We start from the raw sequence: 25,106 nt of genomic DNA, 5'->3' as shown, positions 1-25,106 counted from the left end.
CACGAATAGACCAAGACCCGGGGCCTCCAGACCTTACTTATTGTCTGAGTAACGAAGTAATGGAATGTTTCTCACAGACTGCTTACAAATAGTAGGTTAACTTTAAGTCTGAGTGATTTTAATTAAATGGACATCCCCCTTGGCGAATCTTAGATCATTTCTCGAAAATTGTTCAATTCAGAAATCGTTTTGCGATGTACAGGTATTTAATTTATTTAATGAAAATATAAGTAAATTGCTCCAATGTGACTTGAACTTATACCTTCAAAGTGACTGTAAAAATTACTCATGGATTTTTTTTGTTCGTCAAAAAACAAGTAACTTCTAGCGGCTTAGGGATCTTTGGCTAGAGCCTTGTTATACAAGTAATCCATTATTATGTTAAACAATAGACGGCCTAAATTCATGGACAATAGCTAGATTATAATGTTATTACAATATAATTATTTCGGGCATTAAATCAATGTTATTTTAGGCTTAGGCGGAGAAAAACTAGTGCTCTTATGAAATAATTTTAAAGTAGTATATTTTATAACGGTTATACTTTCTTTTTACACAAAGAACTTAAAATTATATTATTTTAAAATCTGGTTTCGAATGTATTAAATAAAAGCGCTGCCGCTGGTCTGCGCTCCGCCAACGAAACGCTAGATACAGAAGACAAATAGATACAACAGAAGAAATCTCGGGATCCTGCGATGCCGGTCGTTTTCTTGCACCGAAAATTCCGAGATTGCACAATTGGCTAATCTCGGGATTTATGTGATAGCACAAATAGGTCTCTTCTGTTGCGCCTTTACAATAACCGTGAATAGATTATTTTAATAGCATTCAAACTTCGAATCGGGATTAAAAATCAATCACAAGATGCTCTGATATTTCTGTGACTATATTTGCGAAATACCAAATAGGTTTTTGTGTTGCACGATATCAATATTTTTCGATGAAATTGCTTATAGTTCTTGTAATATAGGCATTTACCATAAAATCAGATCCTTGGATATGATAGTCCGGGATCCAGAAACCACGTATACAAAATCCCGTTATACTATGATGAATAAACACGCTGGAGATTGTATTCCCTAGCGCCAGCCAACATCATCACAAGATAGTTAACTTTTAAATTTAAATCAAAATTTAAATATATATAATGTGGTTATGGTCACCTCTCATGGTAGCGGTGGATGGCGGCGGCGGGTGCGCCTGCGACTCCTCGGCGGAGCGGTGGCGGGAGGGGGGCGCGCGGCGCGGCGACAGCGCCAGCCCCGCCACGCTGTCCGCCACGCCCGCCACGTACTGACCCAGCGACGTCAGGAAACTCATGGCTACTACAGCACCACACTATTCCACCACACTCATCTGACACACCACACTATTGAGTCAGTTTATATGAGCACTCATTAAAAGTTCAGTACTTAGCGCGAAAAAAGTTCACATAATCGTCAAAGTTTCGTTTTTATAACACTGGTCGCTAGATGGTCATTTCCGTGCACCTCACCTGAAAAAGAATAGGCTATTAGAAACAGATTGATACAAAATTTAAATATTTAGCTATGGGAAAAAAGGAATCAAAACAGATAAAGCTACATGTCAAATATATTAATTGTTCAGATCTTTTAGGATTAACCTTCTCTTAAAATACTGTTGGACGGTACAGCAAAGGGTGCTTATTACATTAAGTCCATAACGTTACGAAGAGTGAAGCATATGCGACTTTCTGGTTTAAATTAAAAAGCTCCTTACAACATTCATAAAGATTTTAATTAGATTTAACATGTTGCGTCATATAACAGTCATACGGTAAGGCTTGGCTAAGAAGAGCAATCTTAATACGTTAAAGACCAAATTTGAATTTTAAATCCCTTCGCGAACTAGGACTTGCTTCGCTGAAGTAAAACTTTGTTTTCCGTGGTGACAATTTATTACTATAGAATCGTAATTTACTGTTAACGCCTTCTAAAATTAAGTTACTGTTTTACACAAACATTGACTCTATATTAACATACTGACGCATTTTATAGGGTTTCATTTTCATTTTTAGTTCACTAAAACAGGTCGGACAATCCTTTTTAAAAGTTTACACAAGATTGTAAGGCACCACACTCCTACCAAGGACAGTAATTTATTTAAATGTATTCTACAGTACATAAGAAGCAAATTTTAGCAAGTGTTATCACAGTGCCTAGGCACGTAAGCAAACAGTGGCCCTTTTCTGTGAAACACTGAAATATCAAGCTGATAAGATATAGGAGTAAAACATTAGATTTACACCCAAGACTCCCACTACGAGCTCCCAAAGCAGTAGGCTTACTCCCGACAAATATGAACTTAAATTCATGTTCAAGTTGTATTTCAATCGAATGAAGATCGATTCTCGACTGATGATTCTCGTTAGGTACTCGACCTTGGTTCGGTTTTTATAGTAAAATTTCAGGATCGCAACGAGGCCTAAATCAAAAACAGAATCAGACTAGTTTCGGAAGTCAACCTCCTGGTCTGGTGCCATTCTAGAAGCAAAACCCGATATACCTTGCACTTTGCCGCCTCTTTTCCAAAACAACGACAGATTCACTTTAAGTACACATTTCTTATACTTTGAAATTATCAGAAACCTCTCCAAAAAATACTTTTGATGTAGCCTCCCATTTTACAGAATCTTTTGTCACAGTTCAGGACTATATTGAACTCAAAATACTGTTAAACCCACACCACATTCAAATCATGTAAAGCTACTGCACTTTAATTTCTATAATCTTCAAAAATAATTTGTATAAGCAATGTAATAAAAACGTTATCACACTTCAATACTTTTTTGATAAATGAAGATACAAGGAGACCACCCAAAAAAATTATTATTATATCTTTTGTAGCTAGAAAATAACTTTGAAACGTCTGTCTAGATAAACTTGTTTGGGCAAAAAAACATTTCATTGATGTAATCTAAATCGAAATGAAAGATATTTCAAAAGTGCCTTCACAAATACAGTGACTGAAATTGGTTTTTCACATCGCCTCAAAAAGTTTTGACTGTTCTCTCAAAATGTTCGTAATATTTCTATTAATTTATTTTGCGTATGCCTATAAATACTGTCATGAACTCTTGAACGATAGAAGTGTTCAGGCTGAGTTAAAGTTTTAGAGAGACGATATGCTGGGGAGGTCGTTAAAGTCATTTAGGTCGCATAAATCGAACCGATAGTGGCAATACGCGACTGTAATTCAATGCGATATCTTAAACTGATATCAGGCTTCTTCGGCGTAAAAGGAGTTTACACAAAAAAAAATCGTAATACCTAGGGCTAATTATTGCCGTGCACTAATCCATACTAACTAACTAAAGATTTTCTTTCAGCTTCCGAACAACGATTTATGAAAACATGACACACCAACATTGCGATTTAAAAAGTTTTGATTTTATATATTGTTTTACCCCATTTTTTCCCAACAACAGGGTTCGCTGTTTTCACTCAGCCCTCACTCAAACAAATAAAAAGATTTTCTGCAAAACAAAAGAATTCTTAATGTTGAATTGTGAATGTTTTGGACGTCCGCGAGGCCCTTTTAAGATCAGGGATCAATATGGCCTCAAAGACATCTGTTTTATTACCCGCGCTGTTAAACCCAAGTTTGTCGTATAACATAGAAGCCAATACAGTTAGGAAGAAACGAGTTCATACTGACCCAACAAAAATAACAAACATGCATTTAAGTGAGTTTCATGTGAAAAGTCTAGAAACAGGAAATATAAGTCGGTCTGTTTATTATATAATGATTAAACAGATTAAGCCAACTAACAAACAAAGTGTTAAACTGTCAAATTCTCCTTCGTATTTTGTACGGAATCCTCGGTGTCGCGAATCCGACTTTTACTTGAAAGGTCATTTATTAGTTTTTAGCTCATATTGAGATAGTATTTCGTTCTGTACCATAAAAAATGACACCTTCCGCACGAAATTTTATCGGCTATTAAAAAAAAAAATATAGACGAAGAAATATGGAACATGGCGTTACACCATGAAAGTAATAAACTCTTAAAAATTAACACTTGCAATATTTTCGCGTAATAAATTCAAGCGATAAAGATTTTACGTCCGAGGCATTTTTCTTTCAAAAGGATTCCTTTTGTTACATTTTATAGGCACTGTATGAAGTTTAGTAAGATAATTAATTTCGTTCCACTCCAACTCTCAAAGGCATTGTCGCTATTGTATTTTAAAAAGAATTTATTATGCATTTTAAAATTAAAATATTTAAATATTACAGTTTGTAAGAGAGAAAATAATTAACGTTAACAAAGAAGAAAATGAAACTTTAATGTTTTTCTTTTATTGTAGCCATTTTTGAGTTCTATGAAATAAATATAAATCTGCAGTCATAGTACGTTACAGTAACGTAAAATATCAATACCGTCGGCAATTTTTTTGTACGAGCGTAGCTTAGTTTAACGATAGTGATACAGATTTTATTTTCATTTGAGTCGGAATGAAATACTGCGTGGTGTTTACACGAACAATTTTATAACAAACATGTTTTGCCCGAAAATAGCGCAGTAGGCTCTCCTAGAAATTCGAATAAAAATAAACTTTAGCATTACTCCATATGTAGCTTTTTCTGGGTAAGACTATTATTAATTATAATTGAGCTGCGCTTAACGGTATGTTCGATGAATTTTTTTTGCTCATCACACGATAAAAATATATTTTGTGGGAAATAAAGTGGCATGTGTTTAATCTAGGGTGTCCATGAGTTTTCCGTAAAATTTTACCAGAATTTAAGTAAGAAACATGTAAGTACAAAAGTTGAATGCTTTTACATTATCTTAATATTCAAATCTCAATCTCGATGAACATTATGGTAAAAGCCTGATTTACTTTTAAATTGCTATAAACAAGTATAAATGAGCACTCGTGAAAGTAAACAATCTAGTCGGGGGTGTGCTTGCGAACAGCAACTACCAGTAAATCCATTAAGCTCAGAGACCGATGCTCCGCTATAATCCCGCCTCCTCAGTAGTAACAATATTGGGAATTGACCTCGGCCAGCACACTAACAATACAGCCTACTGGGGTTTGATTAGGCAAGGCTTTGTTTTAACGGAGCCGCTGCTGCGAGTCACGTTACAATACGCCTATCTTCCCGGACGAAATGCGCCTCCAATTTCCCCACAGTCATTTCTACCATTAACTTTTATATTTCGAATAAATACATGTTCTTATCCCAAATAAGCCATGGCGTTCTGCAGTGAGAGCCCCGCTTGCTTATCTGTTTTGATATAACATTTTCGAAACTTGTGCACATCAAACACTTTCATTAAAAAGTTTGCGTCAAGTATTTGGTTTATAAATGAGACAACTTAAGTAAAAATTTATTGCGTATTTAACAGAAACCCATTACTGCTCCAGATAGATAACTTAGAAAGCAATCCTTAGGAATTTTGTGAGAAAAATACTGAAGAGTCCAATAAACTGTGCGCCTCTTGAATTAATGAATTTTCGTCTCCATTGTCGGACTGTGATTAGAATAAATGAAATAGTTTTACTCCAAACTTTTAATTTGAATTAAAGCCAGTTAAGGAACAGGTTTGAATTAACTTACTTTTATTGAGGAAAATCTGAAATTTGTTTTTTGAACATTTTGGTGAAGATTAAAGGTTTCGCGTTGCTACCTGGAATACAGCAATTGCCTACTTTATAAAGACTTAAGTCAGTCTAATGTAGTCTGTCCTTACAAACCGAAGCGTGTACTTAGTATTATAGTAACCTTTATCAAAGATTAAGTGAACCCTAGGTACTTTATATTTGTTCTCTGAAAACAAATCTTATCACCACGCAAAGGTCAATATTTAACATATTTATGAACTATACCTCTAACATTAACTGCGAAATGGGATGAACATACTTACTTACATTGAACAATCTATAAATTTCTTCGATAGCGACCACTATTAAGAGTCATAGGTAGCCATTAAAGATCATGTCTGACCTTTTTCAAAGTAGTATCGTCTAGTGCGAAGTATAAATATTGTAAATAGGTCGCCACCCGTTCAAGGGTTGATGTATAAATTACCGTGCGTTCCCCAGATGACTGCGTTACCCTTGGGTCACTCTCACCTTGGTCGCGTTTAATTTTGTTAAAACAAACTTCATAAAAAAATCACACCTCGCATTTTAGCCCATCTTTTAGTAAAAAGGTCTACTTAAAAATGGCGTTTTTATTATAACGACATTAATCTTGGCGTAACCTTTGATTCACACGTGTTTTGCTTTGTTTTACAAAAATATGATTGCAGAATAAACATTATAAAGAATTTCTATTCAATATTTTCACCGCGTTACATTTTTAGTTAAAAGCTTCTCTATAAGCAAAATATCAGTAGCGTTCTTTATACGATACCACCCCTTTATTAGAACCCACCAACTAAGGTGCTAAAAATAGGCGACGCAAGTTAAGTTGGATTAGTATCCATTTAAGTCGCTTTCAAGAGTTTGTCGGCTAACGCCAAACACTCGTCAAGTCGTCACGTAATCTCCAGATCTACAATGGCTTTATATAAACGTCTGAAAGTTCATCAGCGGTATCAGGAATCATAGGCACAGAGATTGATTTAATGTGAGAAATTCATGAGCATAACGACAATCTATCTTTAACAGATATGTATATGGTATTTGGACTTGTCTTGCACTCTTCAGCTACTTCCATAATGCTTTCTTAAACACAGTTTTTGACAAAAAGCTCTAGAAAGTTATGCATAATATAGCGGACCAACTCAGTCGTTAATACACATCACAAATGTATTCACGTCATATTTGTGGTAGGGTTGAGTGGATAAGCAAACTTCTTATTAGTAACAAAATAAACGTCGTTGTCAGAACTCTGGGACAAACAATAGAATTAATTATATTCTAAACAATACAGAGGTCTCCTTGAGAAACATAACACTGAGACGGATCTAAACGCATTTAAGATGTCGACTATCTAAACAATTTACGAAAACAATGATTTACAGTGAAATTCTAAACAACTTTATAATCGTTTAATTGGATCTGAACTTGATTTAAATTTATAAAATTCGTTGTTTAGTAAAGTGAAAATAGCAAAGAATTGTAATAAAAAAACTAATTTAGTAAATACCCGTAGAAATTTGATAACCAGCGACTTTCTTCTACACAGCTGGAATTTGTAACATATTATGTATCTTCGTCTCTCCGAAACCAAGCCATTCAACGAACCCAGCTCTGCACCTAACAGGAAACTTTGCCAACCAAAATTCAATGGTTTTCAGAAATAGCCATGCTTAATTAAACCCTGGACCACGGGGCATTGTTTGTGACTCAACTCGGAAAACGCAGTTCGACAGAATTTAGAATTCCTGGTGAACGTTGTTAGGGCTAGTTTCCATGAATATATGAACTATGAGAGATAAAGCTTATAATGCCTTTGAGTAAATGTTACTTTCGATTTTAGAAATTGGTTTATTTTTAGAATTTGATAAATAGGTATATTGCTCCTTCAGAATCTAGTCCATCCAAAGGTTGTCTGTAAAAGATCGCTTTTAGCGATAAGACCGCCCATTGTGGCACCATGTAACTATTTATTTATATAAAATCCTGTATTGATTTGGTTTGCAATAAAGATTATTCTATCTATCTAACCATCTATATTCTATCCTAGTTTATCCTGCTGTATTTATACGAAAGTGGTTATCCTTACCCTTATGATGGGCTACACTACTTTTAGATTAATAATACCAACTTATTGACGTCTTTAATTACTAACTTTTATTTGTAAAATAGTTCTTAAAATATTTCTTACTCATATTTACTAAAAATACTTTTACTCAAAGCACGAATAAAAGCAGCTTAAACTGCTAAAAATATACCTACAGTATTAGTGTATCGCGAACAATGCCAAGCGAACAATAAGGTAGCGTTTTAATTAATGTTATTTAAAACCATACGTCCATATCGGAAACTTTCAGTATTGAACCTCTATTCATTCAAAATAATACATTGCAAATTTGTTAAAGGAAATTGAACACATGTGCTTTCAAAAATATGAATATACAGACATCAGAAAATTAAGGTTAATACATAACTACGTTTAATCAATACCCCTTTACATCGACTCCGATCGGCTGGAAAAAGGCGACATACCGGGACAACTTCGAAATTATTTCATATTTAACAAAGGCACAACCCAAAATATCTTTTGTAAATAAAAAAATATTTTCCCTAATAAAGGAAAATTGACATGTTTCTCGTATTATTACAAAGCCACACATAATTGCGCTTTTATGGGCTATTTTTATAGCCTAAACCAAGTTGAGGAAATTGGTCAGTACCTTTAGTAATGGACTGGCGTAGTGTGATCTTTATCACACCTATTGCATGTTTGTACTGACTATGATATATTTACAAGCGCTAATGCCGCCTACCGCATCGTCACACGCGGCACATAAAGTAGTATTGAGCCAGTTAAATGAACATTGATGAAAATAAAATAAGTTTCGAAGCAAATTGTCAGAAATATAACATTCACGTAAATTACACAATAATCTTTTAGGTCGGTTGGGTTTTCCTGTTGCTCGTTTAATTAAAGCCTGCTTGGCGTCCGCTGCAGACTTGGCAAATAAACTTTCATGTAAATTGCAAAGGCCGTCTCTTCTGCCACTTTTTCAATCGGTTTCTCCGCCTTAAATGACATCTAATGTAACTCATTTTCGCTTAGAATTGAGAAGTGCATTTCCTTTCGCTTGCATTAGAGCAAATTTGTTCAGTTATGGGGTCAAGAAGCCTTTTATTTACTTCCAATCAGCAATTTTTATTTGTACGGAAGTATTTGAACATAATTCCTTCCAATGACATTAAGCACTCGTATGTCAGATTCATTTTATTGAGTTGACAATTCTGCCGCAATATCTGAGTTCATGGAAATCCCATAAGAAAGGAGAAAATTCGGTTCCGAGTATTGAAAATATCCGGTGGAGCTACGGAAGGTTATCTAATAAGTCTTCAAGCGCTTACCCACACAAGCTACCAATTACATCGCACCAGGCGATCGATCGTCATCAACGTAGGTACACGATACACAACAAATTGTATGCGAAGTGCAAAGTAAAATTATTTCAATAAATAAGTATTGCAAAGTTTATCTAAATAGCGTCCTTTTTCTCGACTTACGCGAACTTTCAAAAGATGCCCGTCTAACAGCTCAGCACGACTACAATAATGGAGTTACAAGACTTCATTATCGCGAAAAAGAACTGAAAACTTGAAGCGAAGTACATTAAAGTCTGCGGTATATATTAACCCCTTCAGAGACTTTTTCGTAGCGTATTCAAAATGTTACCACAATTTTGAAGATGTTTCTCGACTGTTTTAACCTGAGATGCATGTTATTATGTCAAAGTTGGACTATTTGTAATTACGGAGGTGTAATAGATTGGTCTAAATAGATTAACCGACAGAATGTTACACAGATATAGCGCAATGTAATTACATTCGACAAACTAATTATGTTAAACTGATATGATCAAAGCGGCAGGTAAGTATTATCTTCATTAAACTGATAATTTAATAGTGTAAATCAAAATTTCCATCAATACCATTTGGCAATAGAGCAAAATTGCCAAGATGATTTTTTATTATATTTTGTCAAGTTTGCATACAAACACCATCGAAATATGATCAAAACTCAGAAGCCGCCCCTTTCAAGCTGTAAAAAAGTTGTTTCCATATCAAAGCAATTAAAACAGGGCTATTTATACATTTTTCTCCATACATTAGCAAATACCTTGACCGGGGACCGTTTGTCCCGACGACCCCCAATCTCTAAATTTGTCATTAAGGTATTTCTGATGTTACAAATAAAGCCACGTTAATACTTTTTATTTAATCTTGGTAGTTCTCGTAACTCAGTCTCGTTATTTCTAATCTGACTTAGGCATATGGCATCAGTCGATATCGATTCTAAATGGTTATACGGTGACACAACATTTTCCTATTTACATTCAGACAGCAATTTGATATAAATTTGACAGCCCGCGCCCTAATATGAAATGACCAATAGTAATATGGGTACAATACCTCCATACTTGGAAATTTGAGCTATAGGTTTGAAGTTCAATCGTCGACTGTCATGATTAATATCACAAGTATCTTTCACGTACACCTGAATGAGTTTCACTTTCTTAATCATGTAGGTTTCCAATTCACTAAACGCAAAGTAAATATTGGATGTACCGTGAGTAGAAAAATAAATTAGCAGTTTCGAACCTTCCACTAAAAGAGCAAAGGTTCCATCTAATTAAGAAAAGGAAACGAGCATTAATCACATCCTTCCCTCACGAAGTGTTGACGATTTCGGAATATTAATGTTTGTTTCATTACGATGTTTCCCTTCACTATTAGTTAGAGGTATCTAACCTATACTCGACCAAACTAAACTTCAGGACGCTCTAAAAAGTGCTTCTATTTTCGCGACATTACATAAAACGAATGTGGCTAAGAGAGCTTGACAGTGAGTAACATTGACTATCGTATGTTTTTCCATAACAATATAATAAATAATAAAAAATAACTTGCATAAGTTTGATCGAGCTAGTTTATTTATGCAAATAAACTTGGTCTCAAAACTTCAACAGCATAATAAAAGCAGGAACATGCATAAATGTGGAAAAATGTCGTTCCGCTTTAGTTCGGCGACATCCAGCACACAATATGTTTGTCAATGTTGAATTTCGTAAGTTCGTGAGGTCCCGTTAAACCCGTGTCACAGCCGCCTGATTGATGTTGCTTTGTCTAAATAAATAATATAGTACGACGTCAGGTAAGGGAACTCCAAATTAGTTCTAGTCCTATGTTGTGGATGGCAATATGCAGCATTAAATAATCAAAACCTTTCAAACAATCTCTGTTGTATCAGGAACTTTTGGCCCAGCCTCAGTGTGAAGCACTCGGTCCCATTAGCCAGGAGAATTGGAATTTCCGTTCTCCATATATTGAGTGGAAGCAGTTATGCAATTTCTGCGCTTGGTGCTGATTTCCTATGGTAAAAGTCATCTCGACTTACGGCTAAGCTAAGCTAAATATGTCTCATAGCGATAGCGCTATGAGACAAATTAATCATAACATGTCTTAAAAATTAGTAGAATGACTAAGACAATCACTTCTAAACCTAAAGTTGTTGAAAGCTTTTAGCCTACTGAGCCTCAAAGTGTTTTGGCCAACACCTGAACAATCAATCATAAACTTGAGCACTAACGATAAAGTTAAACAACAACTAAGCTTCGTTTGACGATGAGTTAATGAAACAATTTCTACGTAATTACGTAAAATGTGCAAAAATCTTCTAATTAAGATGTTGAAATATGGTAATAATTCCGTGAATAATAACTTTTCGCCCAGTGTAATTTGAATGGGACTCAAATTGCAATTTTTCGTCTCGTACTCAGATTAAGAATCCGGTCCAGCACTGAAATTACAAATTTTCCGACGGTCACCCGTCGTTTCAGCGTGTTTCATAAATGGAAATAGTCAACGTTGGAAGAGGCGGACGAATAATTAAAAAGAGCATAACTACGCTTTGTATGAGTGCCATCCAAGATCGCTAATTGCAAAAACTTTAAAATGAGAATTACAGCAATCCGTGTAAAGGTTTAGTAAATATTTACATCGCTGTCGTACTAACAAGTTACGAATTGGTTAATTGAATATAAATATAAATAACAAACTTGTCTTCTTTTTCTTGTTACCTTGAACAATACGCTATTCGGAAGACACAGCGCGCTGTTGATGGCTAGCTACAAATTAAAACACTGCTACGACCGAAACGGCTACGACATTGCAATCAATGGCTTTCGTAGCAGCGAGTTTCACATTTACTGGACTAAATCGATCTTTACAACAGGAGGTTTTGTACACTGAAGTAAATCCCCAATAGCAAGCACGACCTAATTGCAGTCACTGTCCTAATAGCAAAGCAAACAATCACTTACACGACGCAAGAAAGTTCCAGATTCAATTCAATTGCTTGAAACATGAGTTCACATCTGTTTTTATTTTATAAACAAGATACTGAACTCTTGATAACTTAGTATTGTTATTTTGCTTTTATTACAAACTTGCTTAAAGGATGCTTTCTTGAAGTTTCATTTCTTTGCCGACAATAAACAGAAGAATGTTGCTTTATTTGGAATGATCTTGCTTTTAAATAGGGCCTTATCTGTTCGATAATAAATAAATAATTATTTATTTACAACCTAACTACTAGTTTAATATAAACATGCAAATCTTTGTTGTTATAAATATTTTTGCATTCTCACAAATATTTACCTACACTGCTTTCATAATCTTATTTTGCTAGGTTAACTTAACGTAACGTAAGGTCGTAACTTGCAGCACAACTTCTTAAAATTATGGGGACTAAATGCTACTTAAAACTTACTTGGGCTCAAACGCAGTACATTATTGGGGCACGGAGAATCCTTCGCGATCTGTTGGCACTCAGCAAACTTCGAACGATCTCAATTCCAGTTCTTAACGCGATATTCGAACTTATTTCGCCGAATCAAAAAGATTCTCTACTCCATAAGATGTTTGTTGTTCTGTGATGGTAAAGTATGCAAAATCCGAATTTGGTACGTGATCAGGCGTAAGCGAGACAAGTGATCGGTGTGTGTGGGGTGCAGGCGCGCTCGCGAGGATGCGACGCTCGCGAAGGGCGGCTGGGCGGCGACTGGCGTCCTCTGCTTGCTCGATGCTCCTGCGAGCCTCGCCCGGGTCCCCTTCCTGTTGATTGTGTACGCGACAGGTGATCTCAAACCTCTTTTAATCACTAACTTCTGTTTACAACTCTATCGCATTATTGATTTATAGACAATTATTGGTTTAGGAAATGCAACTGTTGTTGTTGTGTTGTATACAATAAGGTGGCTACTTGCAGCCGTTACGCTCGCTTTTATAATATAAAACTGCAATTATATTAAACACCGATACTAGTAACATTTACTTACAAATTTATGAAATCAAATAATTGGATTGATCGATTTTTAGATACAGTTTCTGATTTTCGCTACTATTTTTGTCCTATTAATGCACCTGAACGTTTTCTTTATAGAAAATAATAATTTAATAAATGTAGTAATAATTTATTGTTTAATTTAAGCAGTGACTAAAAATTCCATTTGGTTTAATTGTTGATAAATGTGGACATTGTTCAATTAATTACTGGAGTGAGACCCACATGTTTGTCGCGTAACTTTTGGTAGTACATTCCTTCAGCTCGCGTTAGCTGGAAGTTAGCCCAATCTTCACGTAGATGTTCAGATGTTACAACTAGACTGTGGTAACTTAATTACTTTCCGTAAAAGTTTCGCGCAGTAATTTATTCTTAAGCGAGTGGCCGTTCGAACGGTGATTAGCAAAGTTTTGACCGCCCCACGTCGCCTTCCGATAAAACAAGTGAAATTACTTTCATAATTTTACGCAATATATCAAAATTTTGGTATTTAGTTATTGGATTGGCAATTTTTGTATTTTCATGATTTTGTCAGTTCCTTCTCCGTGCAGAATAGTAAAAAGGATCGCAGCCACGTGTTATGGTTATTCATTTCTATAATTTCATTTTAGTTTAAGAAACCCTTTTTTTCCTGACAGTATTCCTGCTCTAGATTAAACTCTAAAATATTCCCAACATAAATCAATATTAGTGCTATTACAGAGTTGTCGGTTGGTCGGTATCCAATCGAAGTTTGGCGATCCTTAACGCCAGTTGCGATCTGTTCTTCCGGAGATGTTTCATTAACTTGGCATGATATCTGTAGCGGCGGCAATTTGTCATCGCGTTTGTAACCTGACAACTGAGAGGGTACTTGTCAATATTACATTACAAGGTAGGAAGTTATCCGTCCTGATGTTATTATGAATTTGTAGGTATTAAGAAATTAAATTATCAATAATAATGAGAATACTGACTAACAAAAGAAAAACATTAGTTTTTTTTTAAATACAGATAGCAATGTAAAACGAAATTACGTACTTCATTTGAAATCCTTTTTTTTTAACTGTATATTGTCAATTATCGAACTACAATATGAAATTGATATTGCCAAAATAAAATCTAATAACTTGTTTAAAAACTATACGTACAAATATAACTCGTTTGACAAATCAGTTTAACAAAATTTAAAACAAACATTTATGACAATGAAAAAAATAACTAACACTTTCTGAACGACACAGTGAATAACTGAACAATAATTGCTAGATTCGAATATGAATTGGTATTAAATAATCACGTTATGACGTAGTGCTTGTTAATCCCCTAATACTCATTAAGCTAGATGTAGCGTTGTGGTTAATCAATTCTCTATAGATATTTAGGACATCAATTACAATAATGGGTTACTATTAAAGTCTAAAACTCATTATATTATTTAATTTAGTGGTGTTATATTTAGCTGGATGGTTTAGATCTCGATGACGTGCAATTGGAGAGGCCTATGTCCAGCTGTGGACGAATATGGGCTGATGATGATGATGATATTTAGCTAGGTCAAACCGGCCAATCTAGGAAAATACTTCCAGATTCAGCTCTCTCTTTAGCCTTAATAATAAGGCTGAGTCGAGGGCCTAACCCAACAGTGGTTGACCTCAGAGAGCGTGGCTAACTTACTTACCATTTTATATTTGCTATTGCTGGCTTCTAAAGCTAATAAGTCCGGTGGAGCAGTTAAAGCCTGCGCTCGAGCTAATATTAGAAACCACAACAAATACAATAATAGCTTAGTGGTATAACTGTTGGACTACCAAGTTAAAGGCCGCAGGCTTAAAGCTTGGCACGCAAAGATGTCTTTTCGTATTAAAGTTCGTAAGCTGTTACCGCTTTAAAAAACAATGAGGTAACCAAGCACACCAAAGAATATTGCGTTACAGTGGTTTAGAAAATCTGTCACAAGCTTGTATATCAATAACAAGAAAAAAGAAGATTGCGTATTATGTTGTAAAACTCAAAGTTCCAAAAAGGACTGCTTAAAGAACTTAAAGTAAAATTAAAGGGGTGAAGAAGCTTCACAGCACTACACTATAGGGCGGCATCTCTTTTACACAACTGTAAAAATATAACTTGAAATGGTCTTAGTAGTCTTCCAGGTTTAGGCAAGTGCATTTCTGATGGGTCTCCTAGCGATTCCTTTGTTTGCTCTGCAGTCTAAAGGCATCTTATCGAACTCCACCAGCAACTAAATCGAATATCCAATTAAGAAATTAATTCCAAGCGTCACTTCATCCGTTAGTTTCAATTCTGGCAGTCACTGCTATTATTGAAAATGTTTTGTTCCTCTATTCTAATAAAATAAACCTGTTTTTCTATTTACTCGAAAAATGAGACCCTCTCAACACTTTTTGAGCCGTAGTAAGGTTAGAAAATTTAATTTTATAGGTATAGATTATGAGAATACCTATTACCAGATCAAACATAAGAATACAAGATTAATCAGCATGCAAACTATTAGATACTTTTCTAACAGTACCGCTAATATTATTATGTCGAACATTTAACTAAAAACCACAACACAAAAAATGTGACAAAAATCCCCTATTTTGTCTTTTCAAGTAGACAATGTTTCGAGCATGAAGCAACAAACGAGATTGTAATCTTCTTCCTTTGCCTTATTAAATTATAAGTCCATTTTTACATAAGCGCTGCAAAGTACCGCGCACCTACACAGCCCATTAGATACCTATCTGATTGTCTTTCATAGTAATTATAAAGGATCTGACGTAGCTGTAACGAGCGCGTAAATTAACACAGGCCATAAAATTCGCATTCATTATACGAATTCCCAGTATCACGTAAAACACTGCGACGTCGGAAGCAACGACAGAGAAAATTATTTATTACGAGCGATAAACGTTCATAGAAAATGTATAAACAGGACGCACCTACCTCATACAGCTTTATTACAATTTGGCGATAAAATACTTATTGAGTGCTATCACTCATCAAACATGACAAGTGATAAAGTGCGTTGATAACGAGGATGCCTACATTTCAGTTTATCTGATACCTTACAGGGTGACAACATAATGAACTCGGGAACTCGGGCCAACCTCGACGTCCCAGGACAGCGGTTTGCATTATGCCTTAGGATTGGTGGTAAGCCCTAGAGGATTTAGAAGAGAATTGGTTACAATAAATAGTAGACACTACTTTGACACAAGCAAATGTCAGCGGCCTCGCCCGTGTGGTCATTAAAAATTTTCCATAGACTACAAATATTGTTTTAATAGTAAGGCAGCGGCAACGCCTCAATATTGACCTTTTAAGGGCGTCAATTAAAATATAATTTACCTTTCTAAATTAACACTTGAAAATATAATAATACCCTGATTCCAAGATATTTCGTTTTAAGTTCGTTACCCAAAGGGTCAAAACTGAACCGTATTACTAAGGCTCCGCTGTATGTCTATCAGCACTCTGTATCTCATACGATACAGTTGGGAACATCACATAAAATGTAGTTTAACAATGAAAAGAAAAATCGAGGTTAAGCAACGTTGGTACAGTAATTTTTTTGATTACTGAAGAGAATTTAGCCATTTACCCTCACGCGCACTTGAATATTATATTTCATCGGTTAGTTCCTGTTAAAATAAAACACATATTTCAAAATTACCTTCTAAGCAGTCAGTAATCGAATGACAGTGAGGAGTGCGTGTCTAACCAGGGCTGGTGTATCCACAGGTCGCAGATCCAATCTAAGCGGAGTGCACATCAATGGATCTGATTATCGATTGCCAACCGGAAATGAGCGTGGAGAGTGACGGCCACTTCACTACTTCACCGACACACCAGAGGGGGAAGAGCAGTAAAACCACTACGAGCAAGACTATATAATAATACTTCAACCTATTCAGAAAAACTGGAAGTAAACTGGAACATACTAAAAACATACTGGAACATACATCAAACACCCTTTTATGCCGTATTACACGAAATAGATGTTTTGTTTATCTGAAAACAAAAGGCTTCAGTGATATACCTAATATCATCCATCCTAATTCATATAATATTATCATCAAAAATTTTGATATCATAAAACTGACGGTACAAAGGCAGGTGTATAAAGTATGAAACTACAAGAGACCTTTATGGTAAAAGTGTGATGTGTAAAGGTCAAAAGACAGAACCGCAAGAATTCCTTCCTATATTGCAAGAGCTTTTTTTATATGATTAGGGATATTTCGCCTCTCAGGTAACGAACACACATATTATCTTCAGTATTAAGAATATTGGACGTTCCCCTTAATTTCCTCAAGTCTGACTCTTAATTTACTTTCATATGGAAATGAAAATGGTGATGAAAAACTAAACTTTGATACCAAAAGTGGAACACTAATAATTAAGTATACCATGCAATTATTTTATCATAATAACTTTCGTGAGGTGGATTCATAATTATTTATTAAGTAAGTTTTCCCACGCGTATTTATCCGGATAGTCCGACCAGTTTTGGACCCAACCGGAGTCCTTAATCTTAAGCTGAGACGGGGTGGGGTCGAGGCACGCGTAAGTAAACCGTTACCAAAATAATGATGTATTGATAATCAGAACACAAGCCAATTTAATGCGAAACACACAAGCAATTTAATAAGGCTTAATGACTGACAAAGCTTTACACAGTTGAACTATTTATACTGATCTATACTGTATCGCAACAATGTCAATCACAAACGCACGCTTTACCGATATAATTGTTCCACTTGATATGCGGTTGAGGTTCATAGGCCAACCCCAACTTGGAGCAGACTGGTGTAGTTGTGGGAGAGGGACAGCGCTCTGCATGATGTAGAGCGACGTCCCGCTTCCACAATCAACGTCTTCCTATCGCGTGCGAACTAAGACTTCTGTTTGTTATGCCTGTGTGATAGACGCCGAGAAACCACTTCCTGCCAACTTAAAATGTTACATCTAAGTAATAATATATTTTCCAAGAAAATTTTAATAAGATGGTCTGAGCTGATAACGTTTATAAATGTAGTCTGCTTTTAACGTCGTTATACGGTTATTAGTTCGTAGTATACATACATATATTTTTAATATAATTAACATCTTTTACATATGCTCACATAAACATGGCATTAAAGTCACTATCGCGTGAGTCCTGTCTCCCGTTTATATTCATAAAAGCTACTTATAGATAAGTAGTTTTTTCTCTCTCACACCAAACTGCAATTATAACATTACTGGACAATACTTAGATTTGTCGGTCGACATGACGACCTGTATGATGATGTACTGGAATAATACAGAATACACACTTAAAATATGTTTTTTAACATAATGATAACTCATATGTATCGTCATACGATTCGCGTCAAATACAGTGCTCGTGAACATAATATTAATGCGTGCCGTAATGTTCGACCAATAACATAATGTTGATGTTAATTTAACCACCCGCTGATCCCTAACGGATTACACGGGATGAGTTGAGAGTATTAGTGGAATGTATTATAACAATTAGTGCCGACACACTAATTGGAATCACGTCAATCATAAATTGCAAAAAATCCAATCATTGTTAAAATTGATTTGCGTAGTACCAGAAAGAACCGCAAACAACCGACGTTTTATATTTTATACATTTCTTCCATCGTAAGTTCAATATCACAGATGTCTTAGAAACATGTAAAACAATTGGCCCAACCAATTAACAAGTGTATTCGTCATAACTCCGAATTGAATTCTTCCAAAAGCAGTATTATAAGTCAGTTTTCTATAACTCAAGACTTACAATTTCACACTCAAAATCAAAGGTAAGTAAAGACCCAAAAGAGCGCTTTTACACCAAGTCCCAACACAGTCGATTTAAAGTCCAAGTAATATACTTTAATGGTAATAGTCCCGTAAAAGCCATTTATCGGGTACAATACCAGGCGGCTACTGAAAGTTCCGAATAGAAAAACCCAATAACACTATGACGGTGCCTTTACTTTTAGGAACGTTGATTATTACTGCCGAAGCCTTTGACGTCACACGTGCATATTAAGACACCTCTGGTGGCAACGGGTGCGGTGTTCTGTGCCTGGCAAAGTAGTTTTCTCGCAGTTTGGAAACTTTGCGATACTCGGTAAAAAGGTACCGTCATTTGTTTTCATTGTTGTATTAATAAAGAAAGAAAAAAACATTTGTTTGCATGCATGTGTTGTTTGACGTTTTCTTTTAAGACCGCTGTAGTTGACATGTCCTATTTAATTAGATATCAAACCAGAATCGAGTCCACTCTCAAGACATTCGATAAAATTCGAAATGTATCAACAAGTCCTGAATATTTTATACCCAATAATTTTCCAATCGAACAAAGTTAGGTAATATATAGTAAATGTATCGAAGGACAAAATCCAGTAAATGTATCGGAAGTGCAGTTAGTAATGGCAGGAGTGTGTGCACTCAGAGCCACTACTCAGGTGAACTGGTAGGACTCGCGGCAAGTGAGCTTGACCCATATTTTAAAGCTATTGATCGCGGAGCTTTCGCAAAGGCCCCCACACACTGAGCAATTTCCCGCCTTGTTTATCTGGCGTAGTTATAGGTATTCTCGAGAAAAGGGGGAATTAATACATATAAAATGTTTTGGTTTCACGATCAAAGATGGTTTGAAATGTAAGACAACATATATAGGTAATTCATGATATAATTAAATCATTTATCCCCTCATTTTAAGAAATACAAAAATATATGAAAAACTTTGTTAAGTCATAGTTTTATAATAAACTTGGAATTTTTATAACTTTGTGTTAGAAAATTCACGAGCGTTCAGCGGACTTTTGTCATTCAATGATCTTGACTAAGATATAGAAGCCTAGGTGGTAAGCTTGATTCACATTATCAGTCGTTTCATTACCGTTTAACATGTTGCAGCCTTGGATAGTAAAACATATCCATGCACTATAGACCTTGGCCCGTTAAAGGTTATTAGGTCATCAAAACTACGCAATCAGATATTTTCCCTGTTATTTCTCCCAGTTTTCCTAGTAGGTACAGACATAAAACAAATACAATGCATCACGTCATCACTGATACTAAATTTTACTTAATAATCAACACGATTACTAATCAAATATCTTAGCTTTGAAGGAGGGGCGAAGGCAGAATCATTATTTTAAAACTCTGACGGGAAGATTATAAATCAGTTTAGTTTTCAAATCTAAACAAAATATGAATCCTGGCCAGTCAGAGTGTCTACCAGTCCTCAAGTAGAATTATTATGTGTCGCAACGGTTTACTCACGCGTACTTATTTGATTGCCCGATTTGTTTCGGACTCAGCCGGAGTCCTTTATCATGAGTTGATGCACTCACTATAGTTACTATAAAAAAAATTATTACGATTGTGGAAGCGTGACAGCACGATACATGGCATAGAGCTTCATCTCTCTTCCATATTGGCAATAATATTACTTAAGACGTGGTAGTATACCCCCTGACCATTACCGCTTAGCAATTGCGACTTTTGTATTAGTTCGAAGTGATCTTTAAGTCTCTACATGCCCCCTAATACACTTCCCGCCACTGAATAAACGTGTCAACGTCAAGGTCATTATAAAGACAACCTTAAGCTACCTGTAAGCTTGCTAGAGCAATTGTTATGCATGTTTTCATATGTACCTACAAATACCGATGTAACTACTAACGTTAGTATAATTTCTAGTTCTTATAACTTATCTCATAAAACCAGGTAACACTTGGATACCTCACTGGGAACATGAAATAACATATAAAGTATATTGTAATATGAAAGTATCGCGCAGGATATTAAATTCCCAACCAACGGAAATACTTCCTTCTTGCCGTCTTTTAAAAATACGTAATACACTTATTTACTTACGGTACTTAAAGTATAAAAATGATATTTTCATCTCCAATTCTTGAAGAGTTTTAATACTTTTTTGTTCTTTTTCCCCTCGACATTTTCGTTTTTATTCTCGGCCTTGTTTAGGGATAGGGCTAACTTAACTCTTGCCGGCTGACAAACAATTCTGATACTCCTTTCTTTTTAACGCGACCCAAGTACGATATCGACACTGTAAACTAAATTGAACAATAGGCCAATAATATATACTTCTTTGATTATTAAAATGAGGAGTCAGATAAAAAGACATCAAGTACGATTTGGTCGCGCGATACTGAGGGTTCCGAATGAATAGACTGAATATAAACAAAACAACGAGGTGACTAATTTTTTTTTTCGGTGTTAAGTTTTTCTCGAATAGGTTATTCGTAAATGCTAGTTACACGTATCACGTTGTCACAAACATTTCAATAACAAACTTTACATCAACATCACACATTGATGTAATTTATTTAAGGTTTATTTGTGACCGTAAAATCCGTTGCTTAACCTTGATCTGCATTTTTAGTTAGCTTTAGTTTTTATGTTATGGCGCCATCAGAAATGCATCATCTGTGAAAATTCCAACTGCCTAGCTATCACGGTTTCTGAGAAACAGCCTGGCGACGAACAAATGGACAGACAGAAGAACATATAGCCTGGCCTCGGCAGTAGAGTTTCGTTTTAATTATTGAAGTGCAGAACCCTAAAAATGAGCAGCCGAGAAACTCACACTCGGGTATTTTGCGTTCACCGCTATGACGTCTATTGACCGCAAATTCCACTAGTTGGTGTAACATGTACTATGAATAATACTAAGTTGTTGTTTCCCGTTTCTCATTACAGTATCACTTTAACGCCAGTCTGGCTCCTACCTTCAGGACATACACAACACCTTTAATGTTTCAAACAGTGCGACAGTGATAAACACTCATGTGGTCAAAATGTCTACGGAAATTGTGCCATCTCCTGGAGAAACCGACGTCGTTACCGAGTTGTTGGAGACGGTAGCAATAGCTTCGTCCGAGTCTCCGCTGAGCACAAGTGAATCAATACCTTCATCGACTGAACTAGGTGAACAAATGAGCATCAGCGCGAGTGTTCTCAACAAGACGGACATTGAACATGGATACAGCGACACAACAGTGTTCGAAATTTTCATCGGAATTGAAATTCTCATGACAACCATAGAATTAATCGTATCAATCGTAGCAGCTATCAAAATGCCCCGCTGGAGGCGTAACTACAGAAATCAAATGCTAATGCAGTTAACCTTCGCAAGATTCATCAAAAGAATCATATTTACAGTGAAGTTTATGGACGATCATCATAAGATAACGCATTCTACCGTAGTCACCGACTTAATACATTGTTTTAGAATTTACATAGACTTTGTTATAGTAATTTTAGTGTTCTTTTTTATTAAGCACATGTACAATAGCTTGATTATAGTTTTAGTGAAAATTAGTCACAATAGTTTTTATAGAGTGTTAACTTGTTCGTGGTTGATTCCTATACCCATCAGTATCGGTTGGACAGTGGTGATCATCACTGAGTTTGTGGACGAGTGGTACGTGAACCTGTTGATCTGCAGCTTGTTCCGATGGCCGCTCATCTTCCTGGGCACCGGACTTTACATCACCATAGTATACAGAGTGCTGTCAGACAAGATTCGCCAGTTCGCCAGAAGTTTAACAGTAGTCACGTTCTTTCTTTGCCTAACAATCAATGTCTATTTATTCTCGAAGGATGTATTCGACCTATGGTGTATTCATTCCTTATCAACTTTAATAATAAGTTACATATCAGGGTTTCTAATGAATGTACTTATACTCATTCTGTATATAGTTTTAATAACGTTAAGTTACAATAACAAAGCACAGTCGTCGCGATCGTTACCTGAGTATAGTCTAGCAGACGTTAACGTTAAATGTTAACATTCTGAGAGGATTACGTCTGTGTTTCTAATTGGTGTAGCTGCCTCAGTAATTAAGGAATTATAATTTATTTTAAACATGTCGTTGTTTCATTGATACGAGTTCCTTGTATAAAGAACCACAATCGTGTACGCGGCAAAACCCGGATCATGAAAGACTCAGTGCAGTCACACTGATTCAGGTAATTGTTGCAGTATCGTTTTCCTCTAATAAGTCATCCCGTTTAATGTTGTTTTTCCGTTTTGAATGTTCCAATTAAACTATATATGTAGGTATAATTAACTTAAAGAAAATATATATAATGCTTTTTTTATTGAATAACTTTGCAAAACCTTAAAACTAATAAGGAAAATATCTTGGTTTTCCGTAAATAAATTTAAATAAGTTTTGTTAAAATATCTTAAACTTCCGCATTGAGCAACACCATACGTATTTCTTAAGTCTTAGAACAATATATAGCAAACAAAATGTTAACTACGCGGTCTACCTCGCCGTAACTCTTCGCAAAACAACATCATTGGAAAAAGAACTTAAACAAGCGTGGGAGTCGTAACAGCCTCCCTCGAGAAAAGGGCGTAATCTTTGTTTGGAAATAGAAATAAGCTTCCAGAGAAAAGTGCGAACCCTTATATTTGACACACAACACTTTGTTCTGCTATATTATGATATGTTTATGTTGGGTGCACCGACAAAGTGATACCAATTGAATAAAACTGTAGGAACTTGTGACGTAACTTGTGAGCGCTCAGGATGTTGATCATTAGCAGCGGATACGATATCTGAAGGTACAATGTCTGATACAACATTCAATTAGTGCTAAGTTAGTCTCTTCAGCTTACTGGCAGGATGCCAATGCAGTTAACTGCTAAAGGCACCTAACAATATACTTGAAACATAAGAATGTCTTTGGTTGATTTTGAATAACAGTTAATAATAATGATGAACCGTTAATAAATGAATAGGTAGTACTCTGATATGATTGTCCTTTTATGAGGTAAACAAGCGTAAGACTTCAAGGTTAATATAATAATTCAAGGCCTAGCTGTTTCAAGATTTGTTATAATTCAACAACAGTTCAGGATTGTTCGAAGCTCTTAGTCATTAGTGGTCAGTGGCCGCAACCGCAGGCCTATTCAATTAAAAGTGAATTGGTAGACTTTGTGTGTTTAGGACAGATATTTAAGAAGGCATCTTTATCATATTACTTTATTGACATGGTACTCCCCATAAAGCTTTTCTCCACAATTAAATCGATAGTAGAATTGTATATCACAATGAACTCTACCCAATATTTGAAATCCGCCTGTGTTATATGAAATCGGAGACCAGGTAAAGTCCTATCTGCATATCACTCTTCCCAGAATATTAATAATATTTCGAAATCCAAAACGTTGGAAAGCTCTCAAAGAGCGCAATACAATTCGATTTCCAATAGCCAGTACCACGAAAATTCGCATTGTTTATCTTACATTCCAAGTGTATAGAAATACGAAACATATAATAAAATTCCCCAAAACAAATAAATTTTGTAACCGGGGTAATTAGGACTTATAGGAACACGATTCTAAAATTGGAATCCACATAAACCTGCGAGAGATTTCTCTCCGATTTAAAGCTAATTGGATTGGAGGACATTTGAGTAATTCGAGTGAAATGCCAACAGTTGATACCTAGTTAACATTATTGCGTTCTCAGCGAGTGGGTCATGGGCATTGGGCATGCATAAGTGAATCAATCATTACTATCGGTGACGCACATCGACAGATAAACGTTTGATGTTTTAAGCTCAGCTAGCGAGCGTTATAATTAAAGCTGCCTATCTATGAATCATATTGACTGATAAACTCGTGTTAACACCATGAATGGTGATTTCAATAACAAGATCAACGACACCGATTTATTTTTGTTCTACTATAGGTATAAAACAAATACGAAATTAATGGTGTTCGGTTTAACTGGTTATTGACTAATAATTTACTTCGGTCTGTTAAGCATTGGCTATGCTCAAGGTTTTCTCATAAAGGCAAAGCTTGAGCATTGACCACCTTGCTAGCTCACTCAGATGTGTCTTGGAATATAAAGTATATATAACTAGAAAAAGTCACATTGGTACATTGCCAGCATTAGGATCGAACCAAAAGGCCACCACGATATTTTGTTGTCTAAGTGACACAGTGAACATATACAAATGCGAGGATACATAGTTTCTGAAAAACCAATGGCGTACGACATTAAAATCACTTACAGATAGGAGTTACAAATAAAACCATCAGCAAA

The 25,106-nt window shown here is 35.6% G+C and overlaps 2 protein-coding genes across 2 annotated transcripts in view; one reads left to right on the top strand and one right to left on the bottom strand.

The window, feature by feature from the left end:
• The window catches only part of LOC113496019 (BAI1-associated protein 3), a 58,628-nt gene extending 45,571 nt beyond the window's left edge, over positions 1-13,057 (bottom strand). Inside the window, exons 1-2 of the mRNA XM_026875076.1 lie at positions 12,445-13,057; positions 1,167-1,498 (exon numbers count right to left, since the gene is read on the bottom strand). Coding sequence (XP_026730877.1) covers positions 1,167-1,323 — 157 coding nt within the window. The 5' untranslated portion in view covers positions 1,324-1,498; positions 12,445-13,057. The remainder of the gene's footprint in view (positions 1-1,166; positions 1,499-12,444) is intronic.
• Positions 13,058-19,089: 6,032 nt separating this feature from the next.
• LOC113496012 lies at positions 19,090-22,908 on the top strand. Its single transcript, XM_026875065.1, has 2 exons — positions 19,090-19,140; positions 21,739-22,908. Exon 2 carries the CDS (start codon positions 21,837-21,839, stop codon positions 22,827-22,829), a length of 993 nt encoding a protein of 330 aa, XP_026730866.1. The 5' UTR covers positions 19,090-19,140; positions 21,739-21,836; the 3' UTR covers positions 22,830-22,908.
• Positions 22,909-25,106: the final 2,198 nt, after the last annotated feature.

The sequence above is a fragment of the Trichoplusia ni genome, chromosome 1, assembly GCF_003590095.1.
Source record: "Trichoplusia ni isolate ovarian cell line Hi5 chromosome 1, tn1, whole genome shotgun sequence".
NCBI classification, from domain to species: domain Eukaryota; kingdom Metazoa; phylum Arthropoda; class Insecta; order Lepidoptera; family Noctuidae; genus Trichoplusia; species Trichoplusia ni.
Note: the sequence above shows the minus strand (reverse complement) of the source record. Positions and strands in the feature narration are given on the sequence as shown.

Coding starts and splice junctions, on each gene's coding strand:
- LOC113496012 (XM_026875065.1), top strand. CDS start 21,837: ATGTCTACGGAAATTGTGCCATCTCCTGGAGAAACCGACGTCGTTACC.